The sequence below is a fragment of the Acomys minous genome (assembly GCF_964271855.1).
Source record: "Acomys minous genome assembly, chromosome: 18".
Taxonomy (NCBI): Eukaryota; Metazoa; Chordata; class Mammalia; order Rodentia; family Muridae; genus Acomys; species Acomys minous.
Window position 1 is genome coordinate 59,376,641 of NC_140501.1, and position 13,748 is coordinate 59,390,388.

The 13,748-nt window shown below is 48.7% G+C and overlaps 1 protein-coding gene across 5 annotated transcripts in view; it reads left to right on the forward strand.

Moving 5' to 3' along the window:
• ATP8A2 (ATPase phospholipid transporting 8A2) overlaps nucleotides 1-13,748 on the forward strand; it is a 543,049-nt gene that overhangs the window by 481,965 nt on the left and 47,336 nt on the right. For all 5 annotated transcript variants that reach the window (XM_084768271.1, XM_084768273.1, XM_084768274.1 and 2 more), the window contains one exon: nucleotides 13,622-13,710. In XM_084768271.1, the coding sequence (XP_084624397.1) occupies nucleotides 13,622-13,710 (89 nt within the window). The remainder of the gene's footprint in view (nucleotides 1-13,621; nucleotides 13,711-13,748) is intronic.

Sequence of the window (13,748 nt, forward strand, 5' to 3'; positions counted from 1 at the left end):
GTGTGGTGCCTGACACATTTTCTTTTCTTTTATAAAAAAAATTATTTATTTTATTTTATGTATATTGATGTTCTGACTATGTAAGTATGTGCATGACATGCATACCTGATGCCGGGGGAGGTCAGAAAGGGAAACTGGTATTATGGGTGATTATGAACCACCATGTGGGTGCTGGAACTCTAACTGGGGCCTCTGCAAGAGCAACAAGTGTGTTTGACCTTTAAGTCATCTCTCCAGCCCCTATTATGCTATCTCTGTGCAACAGATGGCGGCTATAGCACTGTGGTCACCTCAGAGGAACTCTAGGGAAGGAACAAGTTCCGCAGGTGAGGTTGAAGGCAAATCTAGAATAAGCCATTTTCTCTAAGATGGAGCGCATCACTATCAGCTGAGAGAACAAGATGACAATGACAGGCCCGGGGCAGGCAGAAGCTGTGGGGTGGAACGAACAGTGAGGCTCTCAAGAAATCCGGATGGCTCACCATAGCTAGAGTCTAGGCTGTGGCGTTTGAGGCCCAGGAGTGGGTCCTTGAATGATCAGAGCTGTGCTATAAATGGCCTACGTAACATTCTAGGGACCTCAGGTTGCTCTTATGAATATACTAAAAACTCCGGCTCTTGTTCCTTGAGTGCAAAGTCCTGAACAGCCCGTGTCAGGATTGATTCCACAGCCTCAGTGCACTGGTGGGCATGTGGGGGATTAAGTTGCTTAGCCAGCGGCCAGTGCCTGTCTAAAGGACATATCGTCTGGCTGATCTGTTGTGTCATTGATAATCTTGTTCCTCATTTTTTTTTTTAACTTTCATCTCCTTTGTTATCACATTTCATCTGGAACAAAATAAACTCTGCACTGACCTCCGTCTTTGAGCGAGTTCTCTTCTTCCCCAGCAGGCTGTTGGCTGGGAGAAGCAGAGAGGAGACTCAACTTCCTGATACTAAGATTCATTGTTATCTTGAGCCATATTATTCCCCCAAGTAAGTCAATCGCCGTGTCAGAACCTGCACGCTCTGTTTTAACTTTTCAGTGAATGGTAGGCTTGAGTCCCAAGTAGAATGACACAAGACGCTTTACTTGGAAGTTAAAGAAATAGCTCTCATGAAATCTCCCATGCCACCGAAAAGACTAGTTCAAACCAGTGTCAAATATACCACCCTCCCCCAAAAGATTAGCAAAGTACGATGCCATTGTCCTAGAAATCTGGGGTGTGTGACGTCACCACATATCCAGTTCTAGAGCCTCAACCCACATTTGCCCTGGGAAAGCTCTAAGCGCATGCCCCCTTCATGTTACTGTGCCTTAAACTGGAGCCGAGTACATCCCACTGAAAAACAGGTCCTGTGGGTGCCCTGTGAGCACACTTGCTCATCTGACAGTCTGTCCTGGCCGAGTCTCATGTTGGCCTGCACCGAACTTAGGACAGATGTTGGGGATTACTGGAGAGGATTTGGGGAGGCTGTGGGCCATAGCATCTGTGGAAGTAATTCATTGCCGAGCGGCACACAGGCCCTGCTGAAGCTTTGGTGAGCAGTTCGAGGAAGCAAGCTCCGGTGAGCCTAAGACCATGGGCTCAGGACAGATGTTCCCTAGTGCTCCTCAGCTAAAGGACATTAGGAAGGCAATTCTTTAAAGGCAAACTGAATGAAGAAGGGGAAAAGTTCCCAGCCACACAAATTCCAATTCAGTCCAAACCTACGAGTGGACTAGCAGGACCTGGGCACCAAAGCCTTACAGGAGCATCCTCTAGTTTCCATGGAGACTAGGGAAGAATTTGCAAAACATCAAGAAGTTCTCCCCACTAGGCCGAGCCCAAGCTTCCCCGGTATGCTATTTCCCGATGCCCTGAGTTTCTTTGTCTAATGGCTCCACTCAAGGCATTGTCCACTCTCCTAACAGAGGTTTGCAAGGCTCCAACGGTAAAGCTTCGAGCAAGGCTGGAAGGGCTCTGATCAGTGGTCCACTTGCAGATTGAAGTAGTGCTCAATACACAGCTGATCACAGGCGTCATGTTTCTGAAGTGTTTCCATGTAGCCACTCTGATTTCTTTTTCTGAGATAGCCCCATGGAGCCCAGGCTGCCCTTGAATATGTGGGAAAGCCAAGGCTGACCTGGGACTCCTGGTCATTTTGTCTCTACCCCATAAGTACTCTGCACCTGCTGGGAATGGATCCCAGGCCTTGCTTCCATGCTAGGCAAGTGTTCTATCACTGTATCCACCCCCAGCAGTGGACTGCAGACTTAGTGAGTCCAGACTTCATCCTCCTCATAGCAACTCAAATATATTGGTAACTATAATTCAGTATGGCTGTAACTTAAAAAAAAAAAAAAAACCAAACTGATTGCTTGCCAAGTATTTAAATAAAGATTCTTGGAGAAATAAATTTCAGAAAACATCTTCCGATTTCTCCCCCAAGTGGCTTTCACTGCTGATTTATTTACAGTGCTCTGAAGTCTTGGTAGAAAGAACAGCAGAGAAGTGCATGCCCAGCTGGGCTGCTCGGGTCCGCGTAGTGTCGGGGCTGTTTTCTACAAGTGTGGTTGATATATCTCTTTCTAGAGTAAATGTGGAGATGTTTCTGCTAAGGAGAAATCAAGTTGCTAATAAGGAGAACAGTGTAACCGACAATAGATCATTAAGACATTTTAAACAGAAAAAAAAAACAGATTAAAGTCAACATAAAATTCTTTACCCTTGGTATTGAGCGCCCTTGTGAGTAAAGTAAATAAAAGCATGCGAGAAAACAAAATGAACTTTTGCAGTCAATACCCCACAGCTCCAAGTTTTTCATGGCGCGAGCTCACTGGGGCCACGTGTTTTCCACACACAGCACAGCGACATCCCCGAGAGCTGGACCCTGCAAGGATCAGGCAGAAGGCCTTGTTATGACCTTGCACTCTCCCAGTTTCCCGGAGCCCTGGGGGGCCACTAGCTTGCCATATGCAGAGGATGACCTTGAACTTCTGACCCATCTCCTCTCCAGAGATGGGATTAGGGACAAACCCAGGGCTTTATCTAGCTAAAGCTTTCATTTACAATTTTGTGAAATTAACTTAATTTACAATAAGCTGAAGTAGAAGGAGAATCTCAAGTAGGATAGAAGAGTCCATTCATTCAACCTGCTGGGAGTTTTGTTTGTTTGTTTTTTTAAACACCATCTTTAAGCTCATTGGTTCTGGCTTTGAAAACTGTAGGAAACTGCTAGCTGTATTTTGTTTCTCATTCTCTGAAAACATTAAGTTTCCAAAATTAGTGGAGAAACAGGGGGCACTTTTATAAAAACCTTAGGAATACTTCAATGCGAGAGCAAGGACATAAACAGGTCTGGAAGTTTATGACAAGCATATGATGGCAAGTGCGACTTACATATTAACTCAGCTTTAAGATGGGGAAGTGCCACAAACAGCAGGCTGTCCACAGAAGGGTCACTGCACGGTACTCATGTTCAGTTGTGCCTGAGAACTTTGGAATGAGGGAAGATATATGGGAGAGATAAATTGAAAGAGATTGCAGAGGGAAACGTAGCAAGTGTGTTTCCATTAGGCCATGATGAGGAAAAAGTAGGTCTGTTTCATGTAAATTTTCAGGGGTGACCTGGTGAGGAAAGTCAAAAGTACATTAATTAAATTTACAGAGCCAGAAAAGGTGACGCCCCGGGAGGCTAGATGTAAAATATACAGATGGGCTGAGAAAGATGAGAGGAAGTGAGCAAGCTCTCAGAACACGATATTCCACTTGGAAACAGGCAAGCGAATACAGCGGGGAATACCAGCCCAGAGACAGAGCGCTGCCAGAGAGAGAGAGAGAGAGAGAGAGAGAGAGAGCGAGAGCGAGAGCGCACCAATAACACTTGAGTCTGAAAAACTGTATAGACCAAAGCCAGGAAATTGTAAAGTTATGGATCCCGCAGTAACTATAAATTAACTCCTTTGCATATGTGCAGTATTTCATATTACTGTCTGGCGTTAACTTTCACACCTAAACATACAAGTGTATACCTTTGGCTGGAGGCGCAGCTTGTAATGGGAGCAAAGGTGTGAACAGGAACGGATTGGCTGTTGCAATGCTGGGAACCCCCGAGTCCAGCTGCTCAGCGTGTTGCGACAGAAGGAGCTGAGGGCCAACTGAGTCGAGTCACCGTGTTCAGCAAAGGAGCTAAGAGGGGTGCACATTTCCTGGTAACTGTAGAGAAGTCAACACGCCGTCAAGTTAGAAGGAAGGATGTCTGTAACTCACCCCCAGAGGCCCCAATGGGTTTAGATGCATCCCCGACTCCTGGGTTTTCCTTCCCTTTGCAAGCCTCGGGTGCTACACTCCACCTTAAAATGAACATGGTCTTGTGGCTGGTGACTGTGTTGCCTTTTGAAAGCACCCAAGCCATAGAGCTGATTATTCCTTAAACTTTCCTTTGTCTTTTGCTACTCACCCTCAGTCAACTTTTAATGGTGTATATATCCCAGCATCTCTCTCCAGAGCCCTAGATGTAGAAGCCCGAACCTTTCCCCTGAGTTGTCATGTGGGCCAGCTCTCTCCCACTTTGCAGGTCTTCTCTCCTCAATACACCTGATTTTTCACTTTCCTTTCTGGCTGTTGCTGCATCCCTGGAGACTTTCCTATGTGGGCCATTCATCTATAAGCACATCTACATAAATAATCCTCCTTCTACCCTCTCCTCAGCTCCCTCCCCATCCCGAGGAAGGCCCCTCCTCCATAACCCAGTTTCCTCCAGGATCTTGAAGATGATTCCTAGGCTCCCAGGGACCTCTGGCCTGTGTTGCCTCAGCCTTTCATTTCCTTCCATCTTCCTTTCTCTCCCTGTCATCATCAGCCAGTCTAGTCCACGGACAGACTGACCGTTCTCCTCAACCACCACCGTCTTCAGTCTCCCCTTTTCTGTCATTAAGAGACTGTACTTGCCCTTGCATTTTGGTTTCTTACAATCCCCCGCCCTCCTCTGCAAATCACACGCTCGGACTTCGGGCCTCCACTGAGTTCTTTGGAGTAGGCCCCTCCCTCACACATGGGAGCAAATGGGTTCATTTCTCATTCTCGTGTTTACTCTCGGCACGCCCACCTTCTCCAGAAATTCCATATCTGCCCTTTTAGGTTCTCTCCAGAACCAGGAGCTCCTGACTTCCCTCTAACAGTTTCTGAGCTTCACAGCCTTGGTCCCGCCTCCCCCATGCCTAGCCCATACCCCTGTGGGGTCCCGCATACCTTCCTGTGAGCCCTAGCTCCAGCTTATGCCAAGCTGCTGAAGAGGCCTCCTGTTTGGTGTAGATCCTGCCCTCACTTGGATGCTTCCTGTGTAGCTGGTACCTCAATTCCTATTCCCTGCTCAGAGTGAACCCCATCCAAAGCTCTTTATGGCCTCCGTCCTCGCGGGGCCCTGCTTCTTGACAAGGACCAGGTCCTGCTTTAGGGTGAGTGTCATTCCTCGGGTGCCCAAGAGTCCTCTTGACAGCAACACCCTCAGCTGGACTTGTCGTCTATGGCCGAGAGCCAACTCTTGAGGTCAGCGCCTCACGGGCCTGGGTGTGGCTGGGTGGGAGAGCACTTCTCTAGCCTGCACCAAACCCTGGATTCCACCTGAACCTGGATTCCAACTTTAGTGCCACAGCACAGCAGAACAAGGAAACCCAGCCAGAACCATCTCTCATGCTGGACCCCAGCACCGCTAAGCCAACCACTGAGGTCCAAGAATGAAATTTACCCAAATCGTGACAAATTCTGCACAAAAGGACAAAGGCCGTGGCATAAAGTATACTGTGTATTCAAATATGATCCTGCCACTTATGTAAATCTGCCTGGCGCCAACTAGAACGTTAACCTCATTTGCCTATGTTGTCCCACCCTGCATCCTCACCTCCTTGAAGACAGAAATGCTCTCCTTGGTCCATTGTTGACCACGATCATATATTGATTCTCCGTGTACAAATCTGGGGGAATACAGCACTTTGCAGAGATTTGAAATTTTACATACATAGAGATATTGTATTATAAACACCCTTCTCAGTGGTGTGTGTGTGTGTGTGTGTGTGTGTGTGTGTGTGTTGTGGAGTGTTATAAAGCCGCTTAAGCTTCCTCTCCATGTGTCCCCTGAGTCTGCAGAAAGGGTCACATAAAAGCTGCTGTGATGCACTGTTTGTTGCACTGAGCAGAGGCAGACCTTGGCCTCCAGGGCCTCTGAGAAGGACGGCCATGCCTGTGTGGCTGATTTTTTGTCTCTGGAGAGACTCTTAGCAGAATCCTAATGTCTCCACTATAATTGTGACCGAGCAACCAAGACTGTTGACCCCGAGGCGTGTTCTTCTCGTCCAATTACTGTCCTTTTATAAAAATGGTATTTCAGTACTCGTGGACGCCCTCTGGGGATGGTTTGAAAAGTAAGATGTCACTCTCTTCATAGTCATCGGTTTCAGTAGTGAGCCATGAGCACGCCACAGTCCAGCATCCAGCATCCCCTGAGCGGGAGCCAGCAGCTTTGCTGTTCAGAATAAAGATACCCAGCTGCCTGCTCAGTGAGTACAACTGTCAGAGCTGCGCCTCTACAACCGCCATCTTAAGCGGCTACGTTCCAGGGACAACAGGGCAGCTCAGAGACGTGGTTAAATAATTGGTGCCGGGATTTCTGGAACGTGGAAGCTAAGGTTGTACGTGTTTAGAAGTTTGCAGTTCATTAGAATGAGAGCTGTGAAAATGCCAGCAGATGGTAAGAGAGAGCACACTGGGTCAGCACAGAGCAGACAGTGCAGCTGCTGCCCTGGAGAATGGGACCCCGAAGGCAACTGTGGGACAGGCACCAGCTTTCGAATCCCACAGGCCTGCTCTTACATCCTGGCTCAGCCTCCCTCGTGACCTTAGACGAGCCTCTGTGCTGATGAGCTCTGTGAAACAGGAACAATTAGCGTGTCCCTTGTATGGTTTCTGGGGAACTTAAAAGTAATATAGGTGAAAAAAGCCAGGAACGGGGTTGGATGGAAGAGGAGAGTCCGAAACCAAGACCCACCTCTCAAGTATACCCAGACCAGTGATCTCACTGACAGAAACAGAGAAGTAGAAGACAGTGCGCATTGGTCTTAGACTATATACAGGAGTATTATTTGTAATATCCCTATTAGGGGTTTAGAGTTTGTACAGGAAGTGCTAGCAAACCCTAAGAACCCAATAAGGTGACAAATAACCACCCTAGTGTGTGCCAGGTCCTATCAGATGTGTGCAGAAGCCTTCGAGGAGGCCACGGGGAAGGCGAGTGTGTGTCTCCTGAGCAAGAAGAGAGTGACACGTCATGAGCACTCAAATACTGCTGTCAGAAGGGAAGGCTGGCTGTCACTGTGAAATGTCCTTTCACGAGAGGAATAAATGAACGTGAAAAGCAGGAAGTAGTCTGGAGAGATGCCTAGGGGATAAAGGCGCTTGCCACCAAGGCTGACACCCCAATTTTGGTCCTCAGAACCCACAGAGTATAAGGAGAGAACTCACCTGCCCCTCCCTCAAGTGTCCTTAGACCTCCCATGAGTATAATATGGCACATAAACACACACACACACACACACACACACACAAACACACACACACACACAAACACACACACACACACACACACACACACACACACACACGTAAATAAATTTAAAATTAAAAAGCAGGAAGTTCTGGTTTAGATTCTTATTCTAGTCCTTAGGACAGATCAGATTTTCCATTCCTCATCCATAAACGTAAATTCTTTATCAGCACCCTTATCCCAGAGAAAAATTTTCATTGAAAAGAAAGGATCAAAGGAAGGTAGGAAGAAGAGGAGAGAGGAGGGAGAGAGAGGAGAGGAGAGAGGAGAGAGGGCAAGTGACAGAGAGAGAAAGAGAGAGGAGGGGAGAGAGAGGGAGGGAGGGGAGGGAGGAGAGAGAGAGAGAGAGAGAGAGAGAGAGAGAGCGCTGCACAGAAGGAATCCCAAAGGGGCTGCAGGCTGCTGCTAAATTTCAGTTGCAGTTGTCAAGGCTTAAGAAAACACTGGAGAAAATGTCTCATCGAGGGGTCCCTGGATTGTTCTGCTCTGGGCAGGCAGCTGAGGGGTGGATGACAGCCAGCTGGCAGGGGCTCAGACACTAGGTACCTGAGCCAGCCACTGAGCTCATTTGCTCCAGAGAAGTCATTTTACAGGCAGAGCTGTCTCAAGATTAGCGCACTGCCGCTTGGGGAGGGGAGGGGGAGGGCACTGCAGAATTGGAGGAAACAAGAAGTAGGTGCTTATTTTCCAAGGGCTGGCCCCAGGGCTTCTTGGGTTCTGGAGACATGGAATGTAAAGGAGTGAAAACACAGCTAAGTGCATGCCAGGCACTTTGGCCCTGTACGGCAGGCACTGTGCCATCTTGATTTGAGGGAGAGGAGCTATATCACCAAGAAGAAGGTCAGTGGTGTCTCTGAGGCTCATAGTCAGGGTTCCACCCCCAATGCTGCTGAACCTGGAGGCCTGCTTCCTCAGCCCCTACGCCCCATGCTCAGCCACAGAGACCCACAGTGCAAGCCCAGCACTGCCTCACAGCACCTTCCTCTCACAGACTAGCATTTTCTGATGCCCATTGATTCTCAGAATTGATTCCGGAACCACTGCCATGGCAGTCTTGACTACCTCTAGGACGTTGAAACAAAACCTGTGGTTCTAGCCAGCAATATAGAGAGACCAGTGAGGTCTCATAGCCTGCTGGCACGGCACAGTTCACATTTATTAACTCATCGAAACCCCAGGCAACCATTCCTCTGGCAGGTAACGTTTTCTTCGTTTTTTGGAAAGAGAAACTGAGACACAATGGTCAAGTGAGAAATAAATGGCAGAGCTGAGGTTGGCGGCAGTCTGTCCCTGCCTAGTGTGGCTTGAATGTTCATGGCACACACACACACACACACACACACACACACACACACACACACACACCAAATTCAGCTGTGGAAGGGCTCACTTCCATTGTGATGGGAATAAGAGAATAAGAGATGGAGCCAGGACCATATAGATCCAGTTAGAGCAGTCATGAAGTCGGTCCCACTGATAGCTAGTGCCACCAGAGGGCCAGCCAGGAACTCTCTGGAACTTGTTCTCTGTACATACATGCAATAGAAGCGATCCACACATAAAAGGGGGGAGGGTATCTGCCAGCCAGGTGTCAAGTAAGAACCCTCCACCCCTATGCTCAGAGACCTCTGGCCTTAAGCTCTACAAAGAGAGGAGAGAATACCAATCATTTTGTCACATTTTGCCATTTGTGACAGTAGCCCAAGGGAAAGTTAATGCTCTTAAGGAAGGTGTGGTCCAGTGCCTCTCACGACAACTCAGCAGGCTTTCTGTCTCCCCTGGAAACACAAGTTGATCTCTGGCCCTTTCAGATGGTCTTCTTTTGTAGTGCACATGCGCAGTGCTTGATTAGGTACCTCAGTTTCCCCGCCTCTGTGGGAGAAGAGGTGGGTGGATCACCACTGGGGAGTGTGGCCAGTATATGACTTGTGCCGCTCTGTGGCGGTGAGGTGTCCCATCTTCCAGAGAATGGATGAAATGAAAGATATAGCACTTCTTCCAGCCCTGGGCTCTGCAGGGAAGGAGAGCAGCTCGGCTGTGCTAACCCCAGCCCCAGTCCCTGGACTTTCCAGACACAGTTGGTTGTGAATAGGGGGGCAGGGGTGGGGTGGGGGGGGTTTCTGAGGCTTGTCTTTCTCCTCAGGGCTCAGTGGTCTGACGGCCACCAGGATACAGAATGTCCACTCTCTCCTCATAAGGGCTTGTTTTCATGTTGGATCTAATCTTTCAAAAGACCAGAAGTTTGGACTGGTGGGCCTCTCTCCAGTCTTCCGTTAGCAACCTAGAAATGAGGTTTGCTGGACTTGCCTGGGACTGTAGATGGACACACTATCCTGCACATGTGCAGGCCCCCAGCAAGGCTTTAGAAGCCACAGGGTGTATCCCCCGCCAGAGGAGCCACAGCTTGGAGAGGTTAGCCAGCATGGGCGACGGAGTTGCCAGAGCTCTGTGTCAAGCCTCGGTTTGATGCATCATTCCTGAAGGTGGGATTGGAGGCTTCATGTTTTAAACTAACCAACATACTTTATCCTTGCCTGGTTTCCACCTGACAATGAGAGCCATACATGTCAGCAGCTGCTGTTTCCCTGCCTTAATTCCTCATGCCACACTTGGTGCCATAAAGTGTGAGAACAGCCCTGTCTCTCTACATCCAAACAAATTCAGCCCTTGGTATTTGTGTATGCTGATTCCATACCTGTGGACCCAACCAACCATGAGTGGAAAATACCGTCGGGGGATATAAGGAACCTAACTGAATCTGCACAGATTTATTCTTTTCAGTATTCCTGAGCTAGTACAGCATGGCCTTCGGCCCCATAGTGCCGATTTTGTGTTAAGGGTCATAGTCACTGAGAGAGGACTTGGAGTCTATGACAACACGTGTAGGTTCTGTGCAGAACTGCACTGTCGCATGTGATAAACTTAAGAATCTATGGGTTTGGGTATCTTGGGCATCCCCAAGGATATAACGGGATATGAAAGAAGTTACTGGAAACCAAGCAAATATAAATAATATAGGAATTTAATTAAATCAACTATCCATCCTCTAAAACAAAATTGCTAAGAAAAAATGAAAAGCTCACATGACCACTTGAAAAGAAAAGAAAAAAAACAGTTGGGAATTTGCAGGATTTAAGAGTTGATCTAGTCGGGGCTAGAGAGATGGCTCAGTGGTTAAGAGCACTGACTGTTCTTCTAAAGGACCCAGGTTCAGTTCCCAGCACCTACATGGCAGCTTACAACTCTCTGTAACTCCAGTACCAGGGGAATCCAACACCATCACACAGACATCCATATAGGCAAAACACAGATGCACATAAAATAAATAAAAAAAATTTTTTAAAGAGTTGATCTAGTAAGAAAATTGCTGTTCATACCCTGTTTGCGCAGTGTCTTCCATCAGTTCTGAATAGATGCACCCTGTGGTGTGTGCTGAAGAGGAAGAGGGTCTTGTTTGCTTCAGGTTTTTTCCATCCTGTAGCCTTTGTGAGTTTGTCAGGTTGCTTATTTTCTGGTTTTCTAACACGGTCTTGTGCTGTATTCCAACCCAGCCTGGAACTCCGTAGGTAGCCCCGGCTCTCCTAGAACTCAAAGCAGCCCTCCTGCCTCAGCCTCCTGAGTTGTGGGGTGGATTGTAGGCCTGAGCCACCACACCCACTCAGAAAAGATCATCTTCCCCCGCTCCTGAGGGGGTGAGGGGAGCTGCTGCTGCTTCTTCTTCTTCTTCTTCTTCTTCTTCTTCTTCTTCTTCTTCTTCTTCTTCTTCTTCTTCCTCCTCCTCCTCCTCCTCCTCCTCCTCCTCCTCCTCCTCCTCCTCCTCTTCCTCCTCCTCCTCCTCCTCTTCCTCCTCCTCCTTCATCCCCAGGGGTGGTGGCTGTAGTGAGAGGAGTCTCACTCTGTGCATGACGTCATTGTTCCAGGGAGCCACTGGAGTGACAAAATACGAGTCACCACTAGGAAAAGGAGGCACGGGAGTGCTCACACACTGCTGTGTTTGCGCAGCCATTGGTGGCCTCCTGGCCCTTCTGTGAGGTGAATCATGGGCTTCCTGAGTGTCAGAGTGTTCCCATTCTTAGGTGTTTACCTGAAAGGAATGGAAACATGTCCATAAAACAAGACTGTGCAAAGACCTGCACAGCAGCCTTATTCTTAACAACAGACCCAAACTGGAAACAACCCAGATGTCCATCAACTGGAGAATGAGTAAACAAAATTCAGTATACTCACACAATGAGTACTGGAGAGAGAGGAGGGGAGAGAGGGAGGGGAAAGAAGAGGGGGAGAGGGAGAGAGAGAAAGAGAGAGAGAGAGAGAGAGAGAGAGAGAGAGAGAGAAGAGAGGAGGGGGAGACAGAGACAAGACAGAGACACAGAGAAGAGGCAAAGAATGTGTGTGTGTGTGTGTGTCTGTGTGTTCCAGACCCATGCTGCAACATGACGCATTCTTGAAGGCCTCATGTTGAGTGAAGAAAGCCGGCTCAAACAAAGCCATACTCTGTACTCTGTTGTGTCCTTCATTTAGATGAAGTTCTATGGTCAGCCCGACCACTATAATGCCAGAAATCAGGACAGCCATTGTTTTATGGAGCTTAGCATTTGCGCATCTCAGTGCATTTACGTCCTAAGCCCCAGAAAGCTCAGCCTGAGTTGACGTGGGATGCTAGGCTGGGACCAGGGTGCATCCACGGGACAGGAGTTGCTCTGAGATCCCCGTGACCCTCCTCACCCCTGTAGCCCCTGTGAGGTGGTGAGATGACAGTCTCGCCTTCCTCTTTGACCCTCACCTCTGTGTCCCTCACCCGACTGTGCAGTTAAGTTCCAGCAAAACATGCCGATGAGATAGGAAGAAAAGCCATGGAGCCAAAGCATCCTTCTGCTCCTCTACTCTCCATTAGCCCGACAGCCGCCCTGGGAAAGTGTCTTACCAGTTGCCAGCCAGCTCCATGCCGCCTGACCTTTGCTTACTCAAAACCAAACTGTAAGGCCCCTGGACTCTCCAGCCCCTGTTTCTGTCCATTGTAAGCTTTTCCTGCCCTCGGCTTTTGTCTCAAGTGTCTCACTTTACTGGCAGTTAGCTGCAGCTCTCTGCAGCCTCTGTCTGCGCCGTCAACCAAAACCATGCTGGGCTTAGGCTGCTGGGAGCAAGGAAATCCGCTGTGCTCTGTGTCCTCTGTCCCCACCCTGTCATCTCCCCCTGTTCCTCTCTACCTGTCTTTTGGCTTATGGTATTTGATGTTGGTTTGTTGTGTTGCCGCTGCTGTTGTTCGTTGGGGGGTGGGAGGGGGGGATGTTGACACAGCATCTCAGGTAACCAGGCTGGCTCTTGGACTGGTTCTCTTGCCTCCCTCACCAGCTCACTCCGCCTTTTTTCCCTTGTCTTCTCAAGCGCGGCATGGTGGGTGGGGTCCACCTGTACTTCCTACCTGGCCTTGGGACTGCATGCAGATTAAGGCAGTAGGATCAGGAGTTTAAAGATGACCTGGGTTATAGATTGAGACCAGTCTTAAAAAAAAAAAAAGACAGAAAAATGATTAAAAACTACAAGTCAAACCTAACCAAGAAACCCTCCTACAACTGCCGTGCATGCTCATGACAGATCCCACGTGATTTCACCTCCCTGAAGCCGGGGTCTCTGACATGGACATCTACTTCCGAATAGGGAGAACCACTGACCTTTGTGCCAGCGATGGGATGCTGAGCCCATGTAGAGGAGTAAAGGAAAGCGGGTCGCTGCAAAATGAGTAAAGGCAGCCTGAGGAAACAGCTTATTCCGCAGAAGGATGGCTCTAATATTTCTTTCTGGGGGGAGTTAAAACAAGAATCCTGCTTCAGAGGGAACCTGAAGTTCCCAAGCAGGGGCAACAACACAAATCAAACTGGAAGAGTGGAGGTGAGAGCCAGCGGAGACCAGACAGGAGCCCATCCAGCTGTCCCCAGCCTCCTCCCCGATGGATCTAGTACTTTCTATTGTTTCCATGTTGCAGGATGTTCCACACTGACTCAGCCTCGCCCACTGTGTGAGGGGAAAACCTGTAATAGGCTGTGACTTGTGTTTCTTGCAGGCAACTATGGTCCTGAGCTCTGCGTACTTCTGGCTGGGCTTGTTCCTGGTTCCGACTGCGTGTTTGATCGAAGATGTGGTGTGGAGAGCGTAAGTGAAAAGTGAGGTTCTACCTTCAGACCTTGCCC